This window comes from Triticum aestivum, chromosome 2D (assembly GCF_018294505.1).
Source record: "Triticum aestivum cultivar Chinese Spring chromosome 2D, IWGSC CS RefSeq v2.1, whole genome shotgun sequence".
NCBI lineage: Eukaryota > Viridiplantae > Streptophyta > Magnoliopsida > Poales > Poaceae > Triticum > Triticum aestivum.
Genome location: NC_057799.1, coordinates 414208449 through 414233994, shown reverse-complemented (window position 1 = coordinate 414233994; position 25546 = coordinate 414208449). Strand labels below are relative to the sequence as shown.

At 45.9% G+C, this 25546-nt stretch overlaps 1 protein-coding gene and 1 pseudogene across 1 annotated transcript; one reads left to right on the top strand and one right to left on the bottom strand.

Annotated features, from left to right (window-relative positions):
- The first annotated feature begins 1150 nt into the window (after positions 1-1150).
- LOC123053508 (putative F-box/FBD/LRR-repeat protein At4g03220) lies at positions 1151-4463 on the top strand (annotated as a pseudogene).
- An 802-nt stretch (positions 4464-5265) lies between these two features.
- Positions 5266-7152, bottom strand: LOC123049461 (nuclear poly(A) polymerase 4-like). The gene has a single exon (XM_044472371.1). It carries the CDS (start codon positions 7135-7137, stop codon positions 5539-5541), a length of 1599 nt encoding a protein of 532 aa, XP_044328306.1. The 5' UTR covers positions 7138-7152; the 3' UTR covers positions 5266-5538.
- Positions 7153-25546: the final 18394 nt, after the last annotated feature.

The window sequence follows — 25546 nt, the reverse complement described above, 5'->3', positions numbered from 1 at the left end:
GTCATGGGATGCCCGAAGAAGTCTATTAGTGAACCGCCATGGGGGTCCTCGACCCGACCGACCTACTTGGTAGATGACATGGTAAGTACCCCCTAGTCCAGGACACCGTCACGCGCGCCTTGCGATCGCTCTCAATCGTGCTTCGCGCATGCCACGGGAGCACTCCTCTTGCTAATCGTTTTTTCATCATCTTCTCCCCCACACACGACGCGGACGCCAAGTGTTGTTGCAACCACTCCTTTTCCTCCATCTCCGACGCCCCGCACCGCGCACCAGCATGACGCGCCCGTTTTGCTACTATGGCGAGCCATGACGGGAGCGGAGAAGACGACGAGGGTGGAGAAGTCGCGAGATGGGGGAGCTGCAAATGACCGCGCGAAATGCTGGTGCCCGTCAATGGCGCGCTGGAACCGTTCATATGAAGGCTTCCATCGTTTGATTTGAAAGCTTCAACCGTAGGTATATAAAGCTTCTACGGAGACACTCTGCAATTGAAAAGCTACAATGATTCGTATAAAAGCTTCAACCATAGCTTAAAAAAGTTTCGAATGGACAACCGTTCAACTGGAAAAAGATTCAAGCAGAAGATTGATTTTGGAGGTGGGGCACTACGCAAACCCGAAAGCTGCAACCGGCTACGAGAAATGCTTCATCCGACGGCGGAAAAAGTTCCGACCATAAACGACGGAAGCCATGGACGACGACGAAAAGCTGCAACCGACTCTATTGTTTGCTACAATCGACTTCTTTTTTTTGCTACAAACAGAGGATGGCGAGCGTGGTGACCGCACACCACCGACATGAACGGCGGCGTGCGCGTCAGCGCTACGGCCGTCTCCATCGAAGCTGCAACCGTCGTGCCGAGAGCTGCAACCGCACGTGCAGTTGTTGCATGGTGGAGCTGACGCCGAGGGCGGCCAGCGAGGGTGGCGAATGGCGACGAGGACGGTTGACGGGGGCGGGACCGGTGATGAGGACGGCCGGCGAGGGACGGGCATCGGAGAGGGTGTGGCCGGCAAGATGAAGGAGAGCGAGATGTAAGGGGAATCCTTTCGGACGAGGGTGTGAGGAAGACGAAGGCATGCGACGGTTATGATCCACCTGATCGGATGGTTGCGAGCTGGCCGGCGCGACGGCGCATAGCACCCACCAATTGAAAAACAATCCCACCTGGGTTCTGATGGGGGTTTGACTGAGAAAGAGACTTGTTTTCACTCTCTGATTCACCTAGAGTTGAACCCAGCTCCACCGGGTTCGATCCAAGAGATTTCTCATCCAAGCGACCCCAAACCCTCCCCGCTCATGGCGACGGCGCATTCGATCCAATCCGTTCCCACACTTTCCCGGCCCCCGCCACCGGCGTCCGCAGCTCCGACCCCGCCCCCTTTCAGTACTCCAAATCGCTTGCTCGAACCCTCCTCCATGGGGCACCGCGATAGGGAGATCGGCTCCAAGCGAGCGAAGCTCCCGGCCGCCGACGGCGCAAGCGAGGACCGCCTCAGCGCGCTACCCGACGACGTTCTTATCGGCATCCTCCTCAAGCTCCGCCGCACCGCCTACGCCGCTCGGACCAGCGTCCTGTCCCGCCGCTGGCGCCGCCTCTGGGCCCTCCTCCCGAATCTCAACTTCACCGGCGACGCCGACCACCACCGCATACTCCCCGCTCTCGCCGCCCATCAAGCGCCGGTGCTCCAGGGCCTAAGCGCCTTCGTTGACGACATCTCTGCCGAATCCGTGGCGACCTGGCTCCCCATAGCCGCGCGCCGCCTCTCCGGCGGTATACTGCTTTACAACGCTGTACCGCAGAACCAGGCCAGGGAAAGAGGCGTCTTTGAGCTGCCACGCTTCGAGAACACCACCTCTATCGTGTTCGACCTAGGATTTCTTGGCCTTGCCGTGCCGCATTCCAGCGTATTCGCCCGCCTCGTCTCTCTCTGGCTGTTTGGTGTCCATCTGCATGGCCCGTGCGAGCTTGGTGACGCTCTCTCCTCACCGCGGTGCCCATCCTTACGAGAACTCAAGATCCGCGATGCCTGGGGTCTTGGTAACTTCACCATCCACTCTGAGTCTCTCCTGCAAATGGAGCTGAATAACTTGTATGGCTTGCAGCAGCTCACTGTAGATGCGAAGGTACTTAAAGAGTTATATGTGAGCTCTTGCTTTGAGAATTCTATCACTGCGGTGAGTCAACCGGTTGCAAACATCTCAGCCCCTCAACTGGCGTCACTCCACTGGATGGATGCTTATGATCCAAGCTCTGTCCAGCTTGGCGAGATGGCACATCTCCAACTACTGGAGACTGGTCACTTTTTGTGTTTGGACATTATTTGGATGACTACACACCCAATCGTGATTGCTTGAGGCTCTTGCAGCAATTTGAGGTCATGCACCATTTAAAGCTCTAGCTGATCTATCTGCTGGTGAGTTCGTTTTTGTGTGGGTTATGTGCTAGCAAGTCAATATATAGCGATGCAGGCATGGCGTTCGAATGGAGGGGTATCTCATTTGGGATATCTGAGAATAGCCATGCCGAATTTTCACTTGTTTTGCTTTCCTCAATTCGATGCAACATATCTGAGGCTGGGAGCATCTCTTGGATGCTGCAGTTTTTCTGCCTTTTAAGTTTTAGCATTATAATTATACTAGCACTACTGCACTTGTACATTTAGTTATTCAATGGGACATGAACTCCCAAGAGCGGAGAGGAGACCATTACCTGTGTGTTAATCACTTCGTAGAAAATGATATGCGTGTCCTTCTCTAACAGTTATTTTCTATTGTGACTTCCTACAAACCTACAGAACAAAGGTCACCATCAATACCTGATGGAGGACATGACAAGGCTCCCTAACATTACACTCTTGACCCTGGATGTAATGACAAAAGGACATTCATTTGCAGCAAGCTTATTCCATATTCTCAGGATGTGTACTGGTGTAAGAAAGTTGGCTCTTGTCTTTCTTGGAAAACCTAGCAATCTGGAGGTAACATTATTCGCATTCTATTTATCTACTTCATCCTTCCGGGTTTTTTAGTTTCCCTCGAATTTTGAGCCTAAATTTGACCAGACATACGACTTACATGTACCAGAAAAAATATATATCATTGGATTCATACTTGAAAGAAGTTTTGTAATGATATACTTTTTGTTGCTATATACCACAAAAAATATATATCATTGGATTCATACTTGAAAGAAGTTTTGTAATGATATACTTTTTATTGCATATAACTTATAACTTATTAGTAAAACTTCAGGTCAAAGTTAGGATCAAAATTCAAGGGGGGACTTATAGACCCAGACAGAGAAAGTAGTACTTGAATTGCCAGAGAAACCACATAGCATTTCTTGGTACAACTATATGTTGGAGCTGCTAGTTGCCCTGTTCTGAAGTGTTGGTTTGATACTGATACCCTGCTCCAAGGTATGTTCCTGTTGAAATATACATTTGATGGGAAGTTGACCGAGTAATTTCATGACAGGGTCAACCTTCCTAGCATGGTTATGATTTAGGAGATAATGATTGCTTGGGGCATGTGCTTTTTAAAAAAGGTTCCATAAAAAGGAAGCCTTAAGGTCAATTTAAGATCATCTGAAATTTGGGTTATCACTAGCACAATGCCTGGGGATGTGTGTAGATTTTGATAATGTCCACACAAACCACTCTCTCTTTGTATAGAATAACCCTGTTTTTTGTAATAAATCAGCTTCAAACTAATTTCCAGGTGTCATTTTAAGTTCTTTTTGTTGATATGTCATATCTCAGAGAATTCAGTCTGGTACTTACTGGTTTCATCTCTTACTATGTTTATTATCAAATCATGTCAGTTAATCTTACTAAGCTAACATGCCCCTCATTTCAGGCACAAGTTACATGCCCATCAGGTTGCATTTGTGATCAACCCCTAAACTGGAAAAGCGAGGAACTCATATTAAATTGCCTCCAAGAAATAGAAATCAATGGGTTTGGAGGAACTGAACATGAAGTTGCTCTTGTGAAATTGTTATTCAATTGGGCAGCAGTGCTAAAAAAGATGACAATAGCTTTCCATTACTCAATTCCTAAAAGAAAGGCTGAGGAGTTGGGCCACATGTTACTAGGCTTCTCCAGCCCAGAAATATTGATGGACTTTTTGCATATCAAGTATTCTCGAGAAGGCGCATGCTCCACAAGGCTCCAACTTTCCCGTTCTTTTCAGTTTTTAGAAGCTTCAGGTGTGGAAAATCCTAATGCTGGCATGTAGAAGTGTGGTGATGAATTCGTAAGTTAGATTAATGCATTTATGATTGGCTTGCGCACAATGCAGGATGCCTTGTGGGTTGTGTGTTTCTCTGTTAGGTGAGATGCACAGGGAGGGGGTGTGTAGCTTAGTTTCTGCTGTGAACTGCTAAATAACTAGTAGCAAAGACTTCACCATCGAATTATTTTGGTAATGAAATATTGGTGGTAACTTGGCTTTAACTAAATTCAAATGACTTGGTCTCATGTATGAATTACGGCTTTTATCTGCGAGGCGATTAGTTAATGGCTAACTGGTGAAGCTCCATGTGTCATGGCCGAAGAACACAGGCTGGTCCAAAGTTTGTGTTAGTGAATGCTACATTGAAATGTAAAAAACTTTCCTTAAATATATAAAAACATTGAAATGCTACCACGAGATCAGCTGTGATTTGTATTTGTTGGGTTAAAGTGTCGTGTCATCTCTGATTAACGACAAGTATGAAGGAGTCCTCATTGGGTACTTAGTGATTTACGGCCATATTTGTTGTTTAATTTATATTGGGTTAAAGTGTCCTGTCATACTTGTTTCCCTCCCATCTAAAGACAATCATTGTTGCTAGTAAGGTTTTGAGAAGGATGCCACTCTCTTAATGCCTTTTTAGAGTTAAGATTACTTGGGAGTGATATTACGAAAGTCTTGACAACTGCTCCCTCTGTCCGGAATTACTTGTCGCTCAAATAGATGTATAGGTAGTGTAAGCTTTTGAGAAGTAGAGTTCGTGAATTGGTGAAAGTCACTATCATATGTATATGTAGATTCATGCATTTGTCCTCTGATTTAATTCATTCACGGTAAGTGGTGAGGAATGGAAGCATTCACATTAAAAAATTTCAAACATCGATTCTGAACCACCAAAATTAACACAACTCCTTCAAGAGGAGAGATGAGAACAAACATTTCAACACGGGCTTACATTACATGGCTTTTTTGACAATTTATTACTCTTCGTATCCTGGTTACAGGTATCAGTTGCTCTTCATATTTTAAGAGAATTGCATTTACACATTGGAAAACAATTGTTCGGATCTCAGTTACATCACGCAGCATTTGGCTGTTACACAGAATAGATAGGGTCCTAACAAGTTGTATGTATTCATCAACAAGAGTAATTTCCCAGTTTGATCGCTGTCTCTGCCTGCTTGTAGCTGTTTTCCCTTGTTCAAGTGGGCTTGAATCATCAGTGTTGAGTCATGTGTTGTCCTGAATCATCAGTGCTGTGTGCTGCTTCTAGTAGAGGAGGACGTCATTTCTCTTTCAAGTCTCGCTCTCTGGTGAAGACCCGATTCTGCCTGCTGCCGCCGCCCTCTTGCTGGCCCTGCTGCTCGGGCTCGGGCTCGACTCGGAGTTGCCGGAACCATCGTCGGAGCGCTTCCTCTTGAGACGATCAGCGGGGAGAATCTGCTCCAGCACATAGGGCGGCAGGTCCTTCCTTCGGGTGTGCGAGACGTCCAGCTCCATGCCAGGCCTCCAGAACGCGTACGTGTACACCTCGTCCTTGAACTCCTGCGTCGTCAGGCGAAGGTCGAACTGCGGCGGCTGCTGCGGTTGCTGTGGCGACGGTGCCGGCTTGGACAGGCCCACGAAGAAGGAGGACACGCGCCGCCGATCATCATCATGGGGCTTGGCGGCGTAGGCGTGCGGGTGCGGATGGCAGAGCAGCATGCCGGCCGTGGCCATCTCGACCCTGACCACCAGCTGCCTCAGCCGCGACTCCACCCACCCCTTCCACTCCCGGAGATCCTCCTCCCCGCCGGCCACCTTCACGTCCACCCGCAGGTAGCTCTTGTACGCCTTGAAGAAATTGAACGGCCTGAACAGCGCGTCCCACGCGCCGGCCACGGCGATCTCCTGGCAAACCTTGTGCGCCGCCTCGAACTCCGGTGTCATGGTTCGCAGGGTGGCGCGGGAGACGTTGTAGCACGAGTTCATGCAGGGGTATGCCGGCGTGATGACGGGCATGAGGTGGCTCCCGTCGCTGGGGTTCCTCCGCGGGTCCCAGACGGGGAGCCCAAGCGGCATCTCGCCGCCGTCGTCGTCGTGCTCGATCTCCCGCAGCATCACCGGGTTGGGCCACTTCCACTGCGAGAAGATCCGGAAGAAGCGCGGCACGAGCATGCTGGGCGCGGCGTTGGGGTAGAGCTGGCACACGCGCGCCACGAGGATGGCCCACCCCACGCCGCCGACGAAGCCCATGGCGTTGGAGTAGATGCCCCTCGCCTTGGCCCAATGCTTCACGCATCGCAGCGTCGTGCGGAAGGCGCCGGCGTCCGGGACCAGCCGCAGGATCTCGTCGGCGACGCGGACGCCATTGAGGCTGCGGACGGTGGCCATGTCCAGGCCGCAGAGCACGGAGCGGCCGCGCAGGTCCAGGTCGCTGGGCACCGCCGGGAGGCAGACGCTGGCGTAGAGGAGGTCCACCTGCACGCCGCGGAACCTCATCTTGATGACCGGCACGTACGCGCCGGGAACCAGCTGCAGCTCCGTCACCGCCTCGGTCTCGGCCAGCACGCCGCCAAGCACGTCGAAGAAGTCGTGGTGGCGGTCAACGTAGGCGGGCCCGACGACGAGGGCGTCGATGTCAGCGCCGCGGCCATGGACGCCGAGGCGGTACGAGCCGAAGGGGAGGAGCAGGGCGGTCGCATGCTCGGCCATGCCGTCGGGGTACTCTCGCTGAGTCGTGAGCCGCTTCACCCAGCGGTCGACGATGCCCTGGAGGTCGCGCAACACATCCTCGCGGGCAGCCGTCTCCTCAGCGCTCTCGTGCAGGCCAGCTTCACGCAGGTGCTTCTCGAGCTGCGCCGTGCTCTCGTGGTCCGCCGGCGTCGGGCCAACCAGGAAAATCGGGGACGCCATTGTTTGTGCGCAGAACTAAATCAATCGACTTGAAGATGTAGAGAGGTCTTGCTTTTATCTGCGTGGTGAGATGATTGATGGGAGAGGGAGACGGCATTGTAGTCGAACTCGGATTCCAGTAAAAGAAACGCGTGCGAGTGCAGCGTTCATTGCAGTCATAAGCCGTTTCCGGCAACAGCTCGTTTACATTTGGTAGGAATGAAACGAAAACACGTTCCGCAAAGGACTTGATTTGGTGGGGTTTGGATTCCAAATCTAATTTCCTCGTTTGGCAGCCACATGGATTTGTGAAACGAAACCCTATTTTGTGAAAGGATTTGTGAAATGAAATGAATGACCTATTTCGTTTGCCCGCTATTTTGAATTGCACACAATCAACACACCCCATCTCTACAAAAAACCCCATTTACAACGTAAAAGAACAAAACAGTAGTGCATCTTTTTACCTATGATGAAAAACTTGTAGACAACATCAGATTCACTGTATAAATATATCTGATGTATTCATCTAAAATGAAGATAATATACTACAATATATTTGACATATTCTTACTGCATATGTCACACATATGTGAGACAATATAGTTGTCTATATTTATAGACATATATGTCAGAATTCATCATATTCATGTCCAAAAGGCAGAAAGGTTCATACAAGCATAGTTCATGTCCACCAGGCACAAAGGCATCACAGTTCAGTTATACAAGTATGTTAAGCTCATAAGACACAAATGCAACATAGTTTAGGTATGGAAGGCATAAAGGCAAGACATATTCATTGATTGAGTTGCTTTAGTACTCATTTCTCCTTCATTTTGCTTGGCAAGACCATTAAAGATTGAAACTTGCGCTCATCAGAAACCAAGATGTCATAAATTGGCAACTTATCATATGGATCACTCCACGATGTAATGACCAAACTCGTTAAGGTTTGAGTCTCCATGCTTACCATGCTAGACCCTGGATCAATTTGCTAGCATACACGATACCGATGAATATCATCGCATGATCCAAAATTACATAGTTTAGTACAAATTCATAGCCCAAGGCTAGCCTAACAATGTATGAATAACAATAGAATCAAATAAATGAGAAGTAGTGTCGACTAGAGACCCATGCACCTACATTTTCCTTACTCGTCATGAATCACCTAAAACATGTATTGGCAAGTGTCACTTAAATGATATAACAGTCTCACCATCCTACATGAAGTTTCGGGGTAGGTGGAGTTTGGTTTATTCGCATAAAGCAATACTCAGAACATAGTGGTACACCCCAGTAGAGGTCCTGGACACATTAGCTCAAACCCAATGGAGGTCCTAGACACACCATTGTAGCTCTCTGAACACATTGGTTGGTTCTGGTGAAGGTCCTATTCCCTTTTTCAACCCATCAAGTTGAGGTGGTGAGATCATCCAAATAGGTCCAAGTCCAGTTGCTCAAAGTTGTACATAACCATGAACACGGGTAAGCATGATCAGTTTTTATACTCTTGAGAGGTTGGTGTACGAAACCTTTCAGAAGTTGTACCACGAGCCCTCAGGCAGACCCATACACCTATTGCGCTACATATGCTAGTCATAGTGGGTCATCTTCCCATAACCTATTTAGCTAATACAGAGCCCATATGACACATGACCACACATGGAAGCTACAAAGAACATGGCTGATCTCTTTGAACATGGGTGGTGGTCCCAACCTAAATCTGCACTTTGATGACACCCGTATCAAGGCGCCCAGATGATTCATTAACTTAAGTTTTTACATAGGAGTAGTCAAATAAGATTTTAAATTTTGTAACATATCATGGTTCCCGGCCAGTGTATTTGTAGCACAGCTAAGCACAACTACCTATGTTAGCAGAAAGAAAAGGTTGTTGAACATATGGCTATCCTACTAGTTTTGATATCATATCATAGTACAATAAATATTTCCTACACATACATCCCTAGTAAAAAGTCTACATGCATAGAAAATAGGTACATCATGATCAAAAGTTCCACTTGCCTTGGTTGTTGTTGAAGGCACACTCCTCACAAAGGCAACCATCACACTCCGCACAATCCATATGTTAAAAGAGAACAACTATAAAAAATAACATAAGAACCAAGTAATCTTGCAAAAGGGAAATCTTTGCATGATAGCGAATAAAACCAAATTAGATAGCTAGCTTGAGTCACACTAATCAAGGTTCAATCCAGGATTCCATTCGCAAAAAGAATCAATGAAATGGGTTTTGGCTTTGGAAGTCATGCCCATCTTGGGTTTATGTCCCAATTTGAATAAGTTCCAGTTGGATCGATCAAGGTCGATTTCAAAATGGGTGCAAAGGGTAAAGCTAGGAATAAGATTCAATATACAAAAAGATTCATGCCACTTGGACTTAAGGTTTGCAATTTATGACTTAAATGAGATTTTAATTAATATTTGAATGATCAGAAATAATCTCAAAATGGTTTCATAGGTTAGCTTCTAAGCTTGGTAGAGCTGATACGTCCATTTTGCATCACTATTTATTATTATAATTTACTCTTCATCAATGATATTTTACAAAATATTGGTCAATTATAATGGCTTCTTCATTTCAATTGCAGGTGACACACCAAGAGGGAAATTACCGGACAACAGGACATCATGAGAAAAAATATACAAGAAGAAACATCAATTTTCCGGAGCTCCAAAAATTGCAAGAAAATTGCAAAAAATATTTTTGGAAGAAAGAAGCCAGGAGCCACAGGGCTCCCCTACGCCCCTAGCCGCATGGGGCCCCTGACCACCGCCTCTCGATACCCTTTAACCTATATTTTTCTCCTGGCTTGAAATTGGTCAGGTATTTTGTGGAATTTTTCCATCGCTTCTATGAGGTGGAACCGAGGTGGAGCACTTTTTCCCTCCGACAGGTCGATTCTACCGAATATCCATCCCTCCGGTGGAGGAATTCTAAGCTATCGTCATCACCATCATCTCCATCAAGATTTGCGTCAGCACTGTCATCTCCATCAACTCCACCCCTACTTTTCGATCTATGAACTTTTACAGATCATTTGTTGACTATAGTTTCTGGTGTTGATTACTCCTTATAGTTGATGCTTAGAAGTTTTATTGGTGAAAGTCATATGTTCATATTATTATTCATATATTCGTCTCCGCTTATTATGATCCATATGATTTGTGTGAGTAGTTCGTTACATTCTTGAGGACATGGGATAAACCATGATTCTCTTAATCTTGTGAAGTTGAGTCTAGTTCAATGTTTTGCTATTGCAGTGTGGTGTAATTCTCTAGTGGTGATGCGCAAATGGCGACTGCATATCATTTCACCTTTAAGGGCCTAGCGTAGAGCATCATGTGATTAGTTTGTTCATGGATGAGTAGTTGGAGTGACATAAATTACCATACCCCAAGTTTATGTACTATTGCATGAGGGGTTGTTGGAACTGCAAAGTTTATTGTGTTGGGGAACGTTGCCTGAAAAACAAAAAATTCTATGCACGCACAAGATCTATCCATGGAGATGCATAGCTACAAGAGGGGAGAGTATGTCTACGTACCCTCGTAGACCGTAAAGTGAAAGCGTTTAACAACGTGGTTGATGTAGTCGTACACCTTCACGATCCGCCCGATCAAGTACCGAACGTACGACACCTCCGCGTTCAGCACACGTTCAGCTCGATGACGTCCTTGCCTTCTTGATCCAGCAAGATGGGCGAAGTAGTAGATGAGTTCCGGCAGCACAACGGTGTGGTGATAGTGGTGGTGCAACTATCTCCGCAGGGTTCGCCGTGAAGGAAATATGCCCTAGAGGCAATAATAAAGTTGTTATTTATATTTCCTTATATCATGATAAATGTTTATTATTCATGCTAGAATTGTATTAACCGGAAACTTAGTACATGTGTGAATACATAGACAAAACTGTGTGTCCCTAGTATGCCTCTATTTAACTAGCTCGTAAGTTTCCTGACCATAGACATGTGTTGTCATTTGATGAACGGGGTCACACCATTAGAGAATGATGATGTGATGGATAAGACCCATCCGTTAGCTTAACATTATGATTGTTTAGTTTTATTGCTATTGCTTTCTTCATGACTTATACATATTCCTCTGACTATGAGATTATGCAACTCCTGAATACCGGAGGAACACCTTGTGTGCTATCAAACGTCACAATGTAACTGGGTGATTATAAAGATTATCTACAGGTCTCTCCGAAGGTGTTTGTTGGGTTGGCATAGATCAAGATTAGGATTTGTCATTCCGTGTATCGGAGAGGTATCTCTGGGCCCTCTCGGTAATGCACAACACTATAAGCCTTGCAAGCAATGCGACTAATGAGTTAGTTACGGGATGATGCATTACAGAACGAGTAAAGAGACTTGCCGGTAACGAGATTGAAATAGGTATGAGGATACCGACGATCGAATCTCGGGCAAGTAACATACCGATGACAAAGGGAATGATGTATGTTGTTATGCGATTTGACCGATAAAGAGCTTCGTAGAATATGTAGGAGCCAATATGAGCATCCAGGTTGCGCTATTGGTTATTGACCAGAGATGTGTCTCGGTCATGTCTAGATAGTTCTCGAACCCGTAGGGTCCGCACGCTTAACGTACGATGACGATTTGTATTATGAGTTGTATGTTTTGGTGACCGAAGTTTGTTCGGAGTATTCGGAGTACCGGATGAGATCACGGACATGACGAACTCTCGAAATGGTCGAGAGGTAAAGAATCATATATTAGAAGGTAGTATTCGGGCATCGGAATGGTTCCGAGTGATTCGGGTATTTTACCGGAGTACCAAGGGGTTACCGGAACCCCCCGGGGGAAATATTGGGCCTTAGTGGAGAGAGAAGAGGGCCGCAAGGGGTGGCCGCGCGCCCCCCATGGCAGTCCGAATTGGACTAGGGGGAGGGGGCAGCGCCCCCCTTTCCCTCTCCCTCTCCCTCTCCCTCTCTTTCCTTTTCCCTCCGGTGGAGAAAGGAAAAGGGGGGGGGGGGCGAATCCTACTTGGACTAGGAGTCCAAGTAGGACTCCCCCCATGGCGCGCCCCTCCTGGCCGCCGGCCTCCTCCTCCCCTCCTTTATATACGGGGGCGGGGGCACCCCAAAGGCACACCAATAATTTTCTTAGCCGTGTGTGGTGCCCCCTCCACAGTTTACTCCTCCGGTCATAGCGTCGTAGTGCTTAGGCGAAGCCCTGCGCGGATCACTTCACCACGGAACTCTCCCTCGACACTTTGCTGGATCAAGAGTTCGAGGGACGTCATCGAGCTGAACGTGTGCAGAACTCGGAGGTGCCGTACGTTCGGTGCTTGATCGGTCGGAACAAGAAGTTCGACTACATCAACCGCGTTGCTAAACGCTTCCACTTTCGGTCCATGAGGGTACGTGGACACACTCTCCCCCTCTCGTTGCTATGCATCTCCTAGATAGATCTTGCGTGGGCGTAGGAATTTTTTGGAAATTGTATGCTACGTTCCCCAACAGTGGTATCAGAGCCAGGTCTATGCGTAGACGATATGCATGAGTTGAACACAAAGATTTGTGGGCGATAATAGTCATACTGCTTACCACCTGTTGGAAATATGCCCTAGAGGCAATAATAAAATGGTTATTATTGTATTTCCTTGTTCATGATAATTGTCTGTTGTTCATGCTATAATTGTATTAACTGGAAACCGTAATACATGTGTGAATACATAGACCACAACATGTCCCTAGTAAGCCTCTAGTTGACTAGCTCGTTGATCAATAGATGGTTATGGTTTCCTGACCATGGACATTGGATGTCATTGATAACGGGATCACATCATTAGGAGAATGATGTGATGGACAAGACCCAATCCTAAGCATAGCACAAGATCGTGTAGTTCGTTCGGTAGAGCTTTTCTAATGTCAAGTATCATTTCCTTAGACCATGAGATTGTGCAACTCCCGGATACCGTAGGAATGCTTTGGGTGTACCAAACGTCACAACGTAACTGGGTGGCTATAAAGGTGCACTACAGGTATCTCCGAAAGTGTCTGTTGGGTTGGCACGAATCGAGACTGGGATTTGTCACTCCGTATGACGGAGAGGTATCTCTGGGCCCACTCGGTAATGCATCATCATAATGAGCTCAATGTGACTAAGGAGTTAGCCACGGGATCATGCGTTACGGTACGAGTAAAGTGACTTGCCTGTAACGAGATTGAACAAGGTATTGGGATACCGACGATCGAATCTCGGGCAAGTAACGTACCGATTGACAAAGGGAATTGTATACGGGATTGTTTGAATCCTCGACATCGTGGTTCATCTGATGAGATCATCGTGGAACATGTGGGAGCCAACATGGGTATCCAGATCCCGTTGTTGGTTATTGACCGGAGAGTCGTCTCGGTCATGTCTGCATGTCTCCCGAACCCGTAGGATCTACACACTTAAGGTTCGGTGACGCTAGAGTTGTAGAGATATTAGTATGCGGTTAACCGAAAGTTGTTCGGAGTCCCGGATGAGATCCCGGATGTCACGAGGAGTTTCAGAATGGTCCGGAGGTAAAAATTTATATATGGGAAGTCCTATTTGGGCCACCGGAAAATGTTCGGGATTTTTCGGTATTGTACCGGGAAGGTTCTAGAAGGTTCCGAAGTGGGGCCCACCTGCATGGGGGGACCCACATGAACGCGGGTAGTGGGGGCAAGGCCCCACACCCCTGGTCAAGGCGCACCAAGATCCCACCTTAGAAGGAATAAGATCATATCCCGAAGGGATAAGATCAAGATCCCTAAAAAGGGGGGATAACAATCGGTGGGGAAGGGAAATGATGGGATTTCTTTCCCCCACCTTTGCCAACGCCCCAATGGACTTGGAGGGCAAGAAACCAGCCCCCTCCACCCCTATATATAGTGGGGAGGCGCATGGGAGCAGCACCCCAAGGCCCTGGCGCCTCCCTCCCTCCCGTGACACCTCTTCCTCCCCGCTTGCGCTTGGCGAAGCCCTGCCGGGATCCCGCTACTTCCACCACCACGCTGTCATGCTGCTGGATCTCCGTCAACTTCTCCTCCCCCCTTGCTGGATCAAGGAGGAGACGTCCCCGCTCCGTACGTGTGTTGAACGCGGAGGTGCCGTCCGTTCGGCGCTAGGATCATCGGTGATTTGGATCACGACGAGTACGACTCCATCAACCCCGTTCTCTTGAACGCTTCCGCGCGCGATCTACAAGGGTATGTAGATGCACCCCCTCTCTCTCATTGCTAGATGAATCCATAGATTGATCTTGGTGATTCGTAGAAAATTTTAAATTTCTGCTACGTTCCCCAATAGTGGCATCATGAGCCAGGTTTATGCGTAGATTCTATGCACGAGTAGAACACAAAGTAGTTGTGGGCGACGATTTGTTCAATTTGCTTACCGTTACTAGTCTTATCTTGATTCGGCGGCATTGTGGGATGAAGCGGCCCGGACCGACCTTACACGTACTCTTACGTGAGACAGGTTCCACCGACTGACATGCACTTGATGCATAAGGTGGCTAGCGGGTGTCTGTCTCTCCCACTTTAGTCGGATCGGATTCGATGAAAAGGGTCCTTATGAAGGGTAAATAGCAATTGGCATATCACCGTTGTGGCTTTTGCGTAGGTAAGAAACGTTCTTGCTAGAAACCCATAGCAGCCACATAAAACATGCAACAACAATTAGAGGACGTCTAACTTGTTTTTCCAGGGTATGCTATGTGATGTGATATGGCCAAAAGGATGTGATGAATGATATATGTGATGTATGAGATTGATCATGTTCTTGTAATAGGAATCACGACTTGCATGTCGATGAGTATGACAACCGGCAGGAGCCATAGGAGTTGTCTTAATTTATTGTATGACCTGCGTGTCAATGAAAAACACCATGTAATTACTTTACTTTATTGCTAACCGTTAGCCATAGTAGTAGAAGTAATAGTTGGCGAGACAACTTCATGAAGACACGATGATGGAGATCATGATGATGGAGATCATGGTGTCATGCTGGTGACGAAGGTGATCATGCCGCGCCTCGAAGATGGAGATCAAAAGGCGCAAGATGATATTGGCCATATCATGTCACTTTATGATTTGCATGTGATGTTTGTCATGTTTACATCTTATTTGCTTAGAACGACAGTAGCATAAATAAGATGATCCCTCACTAAAATTTCAAGAGATGTGTTCCCCCTAACTGTGCACCGTTGCGAAGGTTCGTTGTTTCGAAGCACCACGTGATGATCGGGTGTGATAGATTCTAACGTTCGCATACAACGGGTGTTGACGAGCCTAGCATGTACAGACATGGCCTCGGAACACAAGCAAAACACTTAGGTTGACTTGACGAGCCTAGCATGTACAGACATGGCCTCGGAACACAAGAGACCGAAAGGTCGAACATGAGTCGTATAGTAGATACGATCAACATGGAGATGTTCACCGATGATGACTAGTCCGTCTCACGTGATGATCGGACACGGCCTAGTCGATTCGGATCATGTATCACTTAGATGACTAGAGGGATGTCTATCTAAGTGGGAGTTCATTAAATAATCAGATGAACTTAATTATCATGAACATAGTCAAAAGGTCTTTGCAAATTATGTCGTAGCTTACGCTTTAGTTCTACTAAGATATGTTCCTAGAGAAAATTTAGTTGAAAGTTGATAGTAGCAATTATGCGGAGTGGGTCCGTAAACTGAGGATTGTCCTCATTGCTGCACAGAAGGCTTATGTCCTTAATGCACCGCTCGGTGTGTGAACCTCGAGCGTCGTTTGTGGATGTTGCGAACATCTGACATACATGTTTTGATGACTACGTGATAGTTTAGTGCGTAATGTTGAATGGTTTAGAATTGAGGCACTGAAGACATTTTGAAACATCGCGGAATATATGAGATGGTCCAAGAGCTGAAATTGGGATTTTAGGCTCGTGCCCACGTCAAGAGGTATGAGACCTCTGACAAGTTTCTTAAGCCTGCAAACTAAGGGAGAAAAGCTCAACCGTTGAGCATGTGCTCAGATTGTCCGAGTACTACAATCGCTTGAATCGAGTGGGAGTTAATCTTCCAGATGAGATAGTGATGGTTCTCCATAGTCACTGCCACCAAGCTATTAGAGCTTCGTGATGAACTATAACATATCAGGGATAGACATGATGATCCTTGAGCAACTCGCGATGTTTGACACCGCGAAAGTAGAAATCAAGAAGGAGCATCAATTGTTGATGGTTAGTAAAACCACTAGTTTCTAGAAGGGCAAGGGAAAGAAGGGATACTTCATGAAACGGCAAATCAGTTGCTGCTCTAGTGAAGAAACCCAAGGTTGAACCCAAACCCGAGACTAAGTGCTTCTGAAATGAGGGGAACGGTCACTGAAGCAGAACTACCCTAGATACTTCGTAGATGAGAAGGCTGGCAAGGTAAACAGAAGTATATTGGATATACATTATATTAATGTGTACTTTACTAGTACTCCTAGTAGCACCAGGGTATTAGATACCGGTTCGGTCGCTAAGTGTTAGTAACTCGAAATAAAAGCTGCGGAATAAACGGAGACTAGCTAAAGGTGAGATGACGATATGTGTTGGAAGTGTTTCCAAGGTTGATGTGATCAAGCATCGCATGCTCCCTCTACCATCGAGATTGGGGTTAAACCTGAATAATAATTATTTGGTGTTTGCGTTGAGCATAGACATGATTGGATTATGTTTATCGCAATACGGCTATTCATTAAAGGAGAATAATGGTTACTCTGTCTATTTGAATAATACCTTCAATGGTCTTGCACCTGAAATGAATGGTTTATTGAATCTCGATCGTAGTGATACACATGTTCATGCCAAAAGATATAAGATAGTAATGATAGTACCACATACTTGTGGCACTGCCACTTGAGTCATATTGGTATAAAACGCATGAAGAAGCTCCATGCTGATGGATCTTTGGACTCACTCGTTTTTGAAAAGATTGAGACATGCGAACCATGTCTATTAGTATATATGCATGAAGAAAGTCCATACAGATGGATCATTTGGACTCACTTGATTTTGAATCACTTGAGACACGCAAATCATACCACATGGGCAAGATGACTGAAAGGCCTCGTTTTCAGTAAGATGAACAAGAGAGCAACTTGTTGGAAGTAATACATTTGATGTGTGCAGTCCAATGAGTGCTGAGGCACGCAGTGGATATCGTTATGTTCTTACTTCACAGATGATTTGAGTAGATGCTGAGAATATTTACTTGATGAAACACAAGTCTGAATTATTGAAAGGTTCAAGTAATTTCAGAGTGAAGTTGAAGATCGTCGTGACAAGAGGATAAAATGTCTGTGATATGATCATAGAGATGAATATCTGAGTTACGAGTTTGGCACACAATTAAGAAATTGTGGAAATTGTTTCACGACTAATACCGCCTGGAACACCATATTGTGATGGTGTGTCCGAACATCATAACTGCACCCTATTGGTTATGGTGCATACCATGATGTCTCTTATCGAATTACAACTATCGTTTATGGGTTAGGAATTAGAGACAACCGCATTCACTTTAAATAGGGCACCACGCAATTCCGTTGAGACGACACCGTATGAACTATGGTTTAGAGAAACCTAAGTTGTCGTTTCTTAAAAGTTTGGGGCTGCGACGCTTATGTGAAAAAGTTTCAGGCTGATAAGCTCGAACCCAAAGCGGATAAATGCATCTTCATAGAATACCCAAAACAGTTGGGTATACCTCCTATTTCAGATCTGGAAGCAAAAGTGATTGTTTCTAGAAACGGGTCCTTTCTCGAGGAAAAGTTTCTCTTGAAAGAATTGAGTGGGAGGATGGTGGAGACTTGATGAGGTCATTGAACCGTCACTTCAACTAATGTGTAGAAGGGCACATGAAGTTGTTCCTGTGGCACCTACACCAATTGAAGTGGAAGCTTATGATAGTGATCATGAAACTTCAGATCAAGTCACTACCAAACTCATAGGACGACAAGGATGCGTACTACTTCAGAGTGGTACGTAATCCTGTCTTGGAAGTCATGTTGCTAGACAACAATGAACCTACGAGCTATGGAGAAGCGATGGTGGGCCCGGATTCCGACGAATGGCTCGAGGCCATAAAATCCGAGAGGATCCATGTATGAAAACAAAGTATAGACTTTGAAAGAACTACTTGATGGTCGTAAGGCTCTTGGGTACAGATGGATTTTAAAGTGAAGACAGACAATGATGGTAAGTGTCACCATTAAGAAAGCTCGACTTGTCGTTAAGATGTTTTCCGACAAGTTCAAGGAGTTGACTGCGATGAGACTTTCTCACTCGTAGCGATGCTAAGAATCTGTTAGAATTATATTAGCAGTTACTGCATTATTTATGAAATCTTGCAGATAGGATGTCAAAACATTGTTTCCTCGACGATTTTCTTGAGGAAAGCTTGTATGTGATACAACCAGAAGGTTTTGTTTTGTCAATCCTGAAAGATGCTAACAAGTATGCAAAGCTCCAGCAATCCTTCTAAGGATTGGAGTAAGCATCTCGGAGTTGGAATGAACGCTTTGATGAGATGATCAAAGATTTTGGGTTTATACAAAGTTCATGAGAAACTTGTATTTCCAAAGAAGTGAGTGGGAGCACTATAGAATTTTTGATGAGTATATGTTGTTAACATATTGTTGATCAGAAATGATGTAGAATTTCTGGAAAGCATCCAGGGTTATTTGAAAAGTGTTTTAATGGAAAACCTGGATTAAGCTACTTGAACATTGAGCATCAAGATCTATAAGGATAGATCAAAAACGCTTAATAGTACTTTCAAATGAATACATACCGTGACAAGATTTTGAAGGAGTTCAAAATAGATCAGCAAAGAAGGAGTTCTTGGCTGTGTTACAAGGTGTGAGTATTGAGTAAGACTCAAGACCTGACCACGGCAGAAGAAAGAGAAAGGACGAAGGTCGTCCCCTATGCTTTAGACGTAGGCTCTACAATATGCTATGCTGTGTACCGCACCTGAAGTGTGCCTTGCCATGAGTTAGTCAAGGGGTACAATAGTGATCCAGGAAGGGATCACATGACAGCGGTCGAACTTATCCTTAGTATCTAGTGGACTAAGGAATTTTCTCGATTATGGAGGTGGAAAGGGGGTTCGTCGTAAAGGGTTGCGTCGATGCAAACTTTGACACTAATCCGGATGACTCTGAGTAGTGAACCGGATTCATATAGTAGAGCAGTTACTTGGAATAGCTCTAAGTAGCGCGTGGTAGCTGCATCTACAAGATGACATAGAGATTTGTAAAGCACACACGGATCTGAATGTTGCAGACCCGTTGACTAAAACCTCTCTCGTAAGCATAACATGATCAAACCCTAGAACTCATTCAGTGTTAATCACATGGTGATGTGAACTAGATTATTGACTCTAGTAAACTCTTGGGTATTAGTCACATGGCGATGTGAACGTTGAGTGTTAATCACATGGTGATGTGAACTAGATTATTGACTCTAGTGCAAGTGGGAGACTGTTGGAAATATAACCTAGAGGCAATAATAAAATGGTTATTATTGTATTTCCTTGTTCATGATAATTGTCTGTTGTTCATGCTATAATTGTATTAACTGGAAACCGTAATACATGTGTGAATACATAGACCACAACATGTCCCTAGTAAGCCTCTAGTTGACTAGCTCGTTGATCAATAGATGGTTATGGTTTCCTGACCATGGACATTGGATGTCATTGATAACGGGATCACATCATTAGGAGAATGATGTGATGGACAAGACCCAATCCTAAGCATAGCACAAGATCGTGTAGTTCATTTGGTAGAGCTTTTCTAATGTCAAGTATCATTTCCTTAGACCATGAGATTGTGCAACTCCCGGATACCGTAGGAATGCTTTGGGTGTACCAAACGTCACAACATAACTGGGTGGCTATAAAGGTGCACTACAGGTATCTCCGAAAGTGTCTGTTGGGTTGGCACGAATCGAGACTAGGATTTGTCACTCTGTATGACGGAGAGGTATCTCCGGGCCCACTCGGTAATGCATCATCATAATGAGCTCAATGTGACTAAGGAGTTAGCCACGGGATCATGCGTTACGGTACGAGTAAAGTGACTTGCCGGTAACGAGATTGAACAAGGTATTGGGATACCGACGATCGAATCTCGGGCAAGTAACGTACCGATTGACAAAGGGAATTGTATACGGGATTGATTGAATCCTCGACATCGTGGTTCATCCGATGAGATCATCGTGGAACATGTGGGAGCCAACATGGGTATCCAGATCCCACTATTGGTTATTGACCGGAGAGTCGTCTCGGTCATGTCTGCATGTCTCCTGAACCCGTAGGGTCTACACACTTAAGGTTCGGTGACGCTAGAGTTGTAGAGATATTAGTATGCGGTTAACCGAAAGTTGTTCGGAGTTCCGGATGAGATCCCGGATGTCACGAGGAGTTCCGGAGGTAAAAATTTATATATGGGAAGTACTATTTTGGCCACCGGAAAATGTTCGGGATTTTTCCGTATTGTACCGGGAAGGTTCTAGAAGGTTCCGAAGTGGGGCCCACCTGGATGGGGGGACACACATGAACGTGGGTAGTGGGGGCAAGGCCCCACACCCCTGGTCAAGGCGCACCAAGATCCCACCTTAGAAGGAATAAGATCATATCCCGAAGGGATAAGATCAAGATCCCTAAAAAGGGGGGATAACAATCGGTGGGGAAGGGAAATGATGGGATTTCTTTCCCCCACCTTTGCCAACGCCCCAATGGACTTGGAGGGCAAGAAACCAGCCCCCTCCACCCCTATATATAGTGGGGAGGCGCATGGGAGCAGCACCCCAAAGCCCTGGCGCCTCCCTCCCTCCCGTGACACCTCTTCCTCCCCGCTTGCGCTTGGCGAAGCCCTGCCGGGATCCCGCTACTTCCACCACCACGCCGTTGTGCTGCTGGATCTCCATCAACTTCTCCTCCCCCCTTGCTAGATCAAGAAGGAGGAGACGTGCCCGCTCCGTACGTGTGTTGAACGCGGAGGTGCTGTCCGTTCGGCGCTAGGATCATCGGTGATTTGGATCACGACGAGTACGACTCCATAAACCCCTTTCTCTTGAATGCTTCCGCGTGCGATCTACAAGGGTATGTAGATGCACTCCCCTCTCTCTCATTGCTAGATGACTCCAAAGATTGATCTTGGTGATACGTAGAAAATTTTAAATTTCTGCTACGTTCCCCAACACCACCAATGTCTTACTTTGATTCGGCGGTATTGTTGGATGAAGCGGCTCAGACCGACATTACATGACCGCGTTCATGAGACTGGTTCTACTGACGTGCTTTGCATAAAGGTGGCTGGCGGGTGTCTGTTTCTCCAACTTTAGTTGAATCAAATTTGAGTGCGGCCGGCCTTGTTGAAGGTTAAAACAACAAACTTGCTAAATCACCGTTGTGGTTTTGATGCGTAGGTAATAACGGTTCTTACTAGAAGCCCGTAGCAGCCACGTAAAACTTGCAACAACAAAGTAGAGGACGTCTAACTTGTTTTTGCAGGGCATGTTGTGATGTGATATGGTCGTGATGATATATAAATTGTTGTATGAGATGATCATGTTTTTAAAAGTTATCGGCAACTCGCAGGAGCCTAATGGTTGTCTCTTTATTGTATGAAATGCAATCGCCATGTAATTGCTTTACTTTATCACTAAGCGGCAGCGATAGTCGTAGAAGCAATAGTTGGCGAGACGACAACGACGCTGCGATGGAGATCAAGGTGTCAAGCCGGTGACGATGGAGATCATGACGGTGCTTTGGAGATGGAGATCAAAGGCACAAGATGATGATGGCCATATCATGTCACATATTTTGATCGCATGTGATGTTTATCCTTTATGCATCTTATTTTGCTTAGTACGGCGGTAGTATTATAAGATAATCTCTCACTAAATTTCAAGGTATAAGTGTTCTCCCTGAGTATGCACCTTTGCTACAGTTCATCGTGCCGAGACACCACGTGATGATCGGGTGTGATAAGCTCTACATTCACATATAACGGGTGCAAGCCAGTTTTGCACGTGCATAATACTCGGGTTAAACTTGAGGAGCCTAGCATATGCAGGTATGGCCTCGAAACACTTAGGCCGAAAGGTCGAACGTGAATCATATAGTAGATATGATCAACATTGTGATGTTCACCATTGAAAACTACTCCATCTGACGTGATGATCGGACATGGTTTAGTTGATATGGATCACATGATCATTTAGATGACTAGAGGGATGTCTATCTAAGTGGGAGTTCTTAAGTAATATGATTAATTGAACTTTAATTTATCATGAACTTAGTACCTGATAGTTTTTGCATATCTATGTTGTTGTAGATCAATGGCCCGTGCTACCATTCCCTTGAATTTTAATGCGTTCCTAGAGAAAGCTATGTTGAAAGATGATGGTAGCAACTACACGGACTGGGTCCATAACTTGAGGATTATCCTCATTGCTACACAGAAGAATTATGTCCTTGATGCACCACTAGGTGACGAACCTATTGCAGGAGCTGATGCAGATGTTATGAACGTTTTGCAAGCTCAGTGTGATGACTACTTGATAGTTTAGTGCAGCATGCTTTACGCCTTAGAACCGGGAGTTCAAAAATGTTTTGAACACCATGGAGCATATGAGATGTTCCAAGAAGCTGAAAATGATATTTCAGACTCATGCCTGTGTTAAGAGGTATGAGACCTCTGACAAGTACTTTGCCTACAAGATGGAGGAGAATAGCTCAGCTAGTGAGCATGTGCTCAGAATGTTTGGGTGCTACAATCGCTTGAATCAAGTGGGAGTTAATCTTCCAGATAAGATAGTGATTGATAGAGTTCTCTAGTCACTATGACCAAGTTACTAGAACTTCGTGATGAACTATAATATGCAAGGGATGACGAAAACGATTCCCAAGCTCTTCGCAATGCTGAAATCAACGAAGGTAGAAATCAAGAAATAGCATAAAGTGTTGATGGTTAACAAGACCACTAGTTTCAAGAAAAAGGGCAAGGAAAAGAAAGGGAAACTTAAAAAAGAATGGCAAGAAAGTTGCCACTCCCATGAAGAAGCCCAAAGCTAGACCCAAGCCTGAAACTGAGTGCTTCTACTGCAAAGGAAATGGTCACTGGAAGTGGAACTGCCCTAGATACTTGGCGGATAAGAAGGATGGCAAAGTGAACAAAGGTATATTTGATATACATGTTATTGATGTGTACTTTACTAGTGTTTATAGCAACCCCTCGGTATTTGATACTGGTTTAGTTGCTAAGAGTAGTAACTCGAAACAGGAGTTCCCAAATAAACAGATACTAGTTAAGGGCGAGGTGACGATGTGTCTTGGTAGTGATTCCAAGGTTGATAAGATCACCATCGCACACTCCTTCTACCTTCGGGATTAGTGTTGGACCTAAATAAATGTTATTTGGTGTTTGCGTTGAGCATGAATATGATTGGATCATGTTTATTGATACAGTTATTCATTTAAGTCAGAGAATAATTGTTGTTCTGTTTACATGAATAAAACCTTCTATGGTCATACACCCAATGTAAATGGTTTATTGAATCTCGATCGTAGTGATACACATATTCATAATATTGATGCCAAAAGACGCAAAGTTGATAATGGTATTGCAACATATTTGTGGCACTGTCGTTTTGATCATATTGGTGTAAAGCGCATGAATAAACCCCATGAGGATGGACTTTTGGAATCACTTGATTATGAATCATTTGATGCTTGCGAACCATGCCTCGTGGGCAAGATGACTAAAACTCCGTTCTCTGGAACAATGGAGCGAGCTAATGACTTATTGGAAATAATATATTACCGATGTATGCGGTCCGATAAGTGTTGAGGCACGCGGCGGGTATCGTTATTTTCTACCCTTCACGGATGATTTGAGTAGGTATGGGTGTCGGTGTCAAAACCGGCGGATCTCGGGTAGGGGGTCCCGAACTGTGCATCTAGGATCGATGGTAACAGGAGACGGGGGACACAATGTTTACCCAGGTTCGGGCCCTCTCTATGGAGGTAATACCGTGCTTCCTGCTTGATTGATCTTGATGAATATGTGTGTTACAAGAGTTGATCTACCACGAGATCGTAATGGCTAAACTCTATAAGCCTAGCCTATGAATATGGTAATGGATCTCTCCCTATCCGGACTATGCTCTCCGGTTTATATAGACACCAGAGAGTTCTAGGGTTACACGGGGTCGGTTACATCAGAGAGAATCTACATAGTCGGTTGCCAAGCTTGCCTTCCATGCCAAGTTGAGTCCAATCCGGACAAGGGTACAATCTTCGGTCTTCATGTCCTCACAGCCCATCAGTCCGGCCCACAGATAACAGGCCGGACGCCCGAGGACCCCTTAGTCCAGGACTCCCTCAGTAGCCCCTGAACCTGGCTTCAATGACGAGGAGTCTGGCGCGCAGATTGTCTTCGGCATTGAAAGGTGGGTTCCCTCCTTCCGGACTCTGGAATAATCTTCGGATGTAGCAGATATATCCGGACCCGTGTATATAATTGCAAAAAATATAATATTCCACAAGTTTAATTTGCAGGCAACTGTTTATGACATCACATCACGCCTGCCCGGTTACTATTTCCAACCGTTGGCTGGCACGTCGCCCCACGTCTCGGGACGCGGTTTTACTGGCACGTCTCGCCAAGGCAGAGATCGTGTTCCCTTATTCACGGGATTTTCATTAATGCAGGCGTGGGTAACCCAACCGTCCCCTGGGTACAACTCTCTGTAGAGCGGTAAGTTTCGAGACCCAGGTGGATACGCTTAGTATTTTGGGTCTTTATATAGGGTCCCAGACTCGTCTTCTTCCTTTGCGTTTGCTTCTTCCTCAACCCTAGCCACCCCAAGTTCCAACCCTCGGGTTCCCATCGCCACCAGCCCTAATCATGTCCAAATCCAGCCGTTAAGGCCGGTGGGTGGCTTCTTCTGTCACAAAGGAGGATATTGCGAAGCTCCCCGTGGCGAGGTATCTGACCCCGAAAATCCTTCATCGGCTTCCTCCACAGGGGCAGATTGTTCCTACCCCCAAATCCGGAGAGAGGGTAGTGTTTGTGTCCCACTTCCTCCATGGGTTAGGGTTCGCGCTCAACCCCTTCGTCCAGGGGCTCATGTTCTACTATGGGCTGGACTTTGACGATCTGGCCCCGGACTCTATTCTCCTCATCTCGACGTTTATCGTCACGTGTGAGGCCTTCCTCCGGACTCCTCCGCACTTTGGTTTATGGCTCAAGACCTTTGACGTGAGGCCGCAGGTGGCAGAGGAGGAGCAAGCAGAGTGTGGCAGCGTCACAATAGGCAAGCTTGCCAGCGCGGTTTGGTTTGAAGGATCTTTC

Bases quoted from the DNA above. Each gene is read 5' to 3' on its own strand.
- LOC123049461 (XM_044472371.1), bottom strand. From the start codon at position 7,137: ATGGCGTCCCCGATTTTCCTGGTTGGCCCGACGCCGGCGGACCACGAG.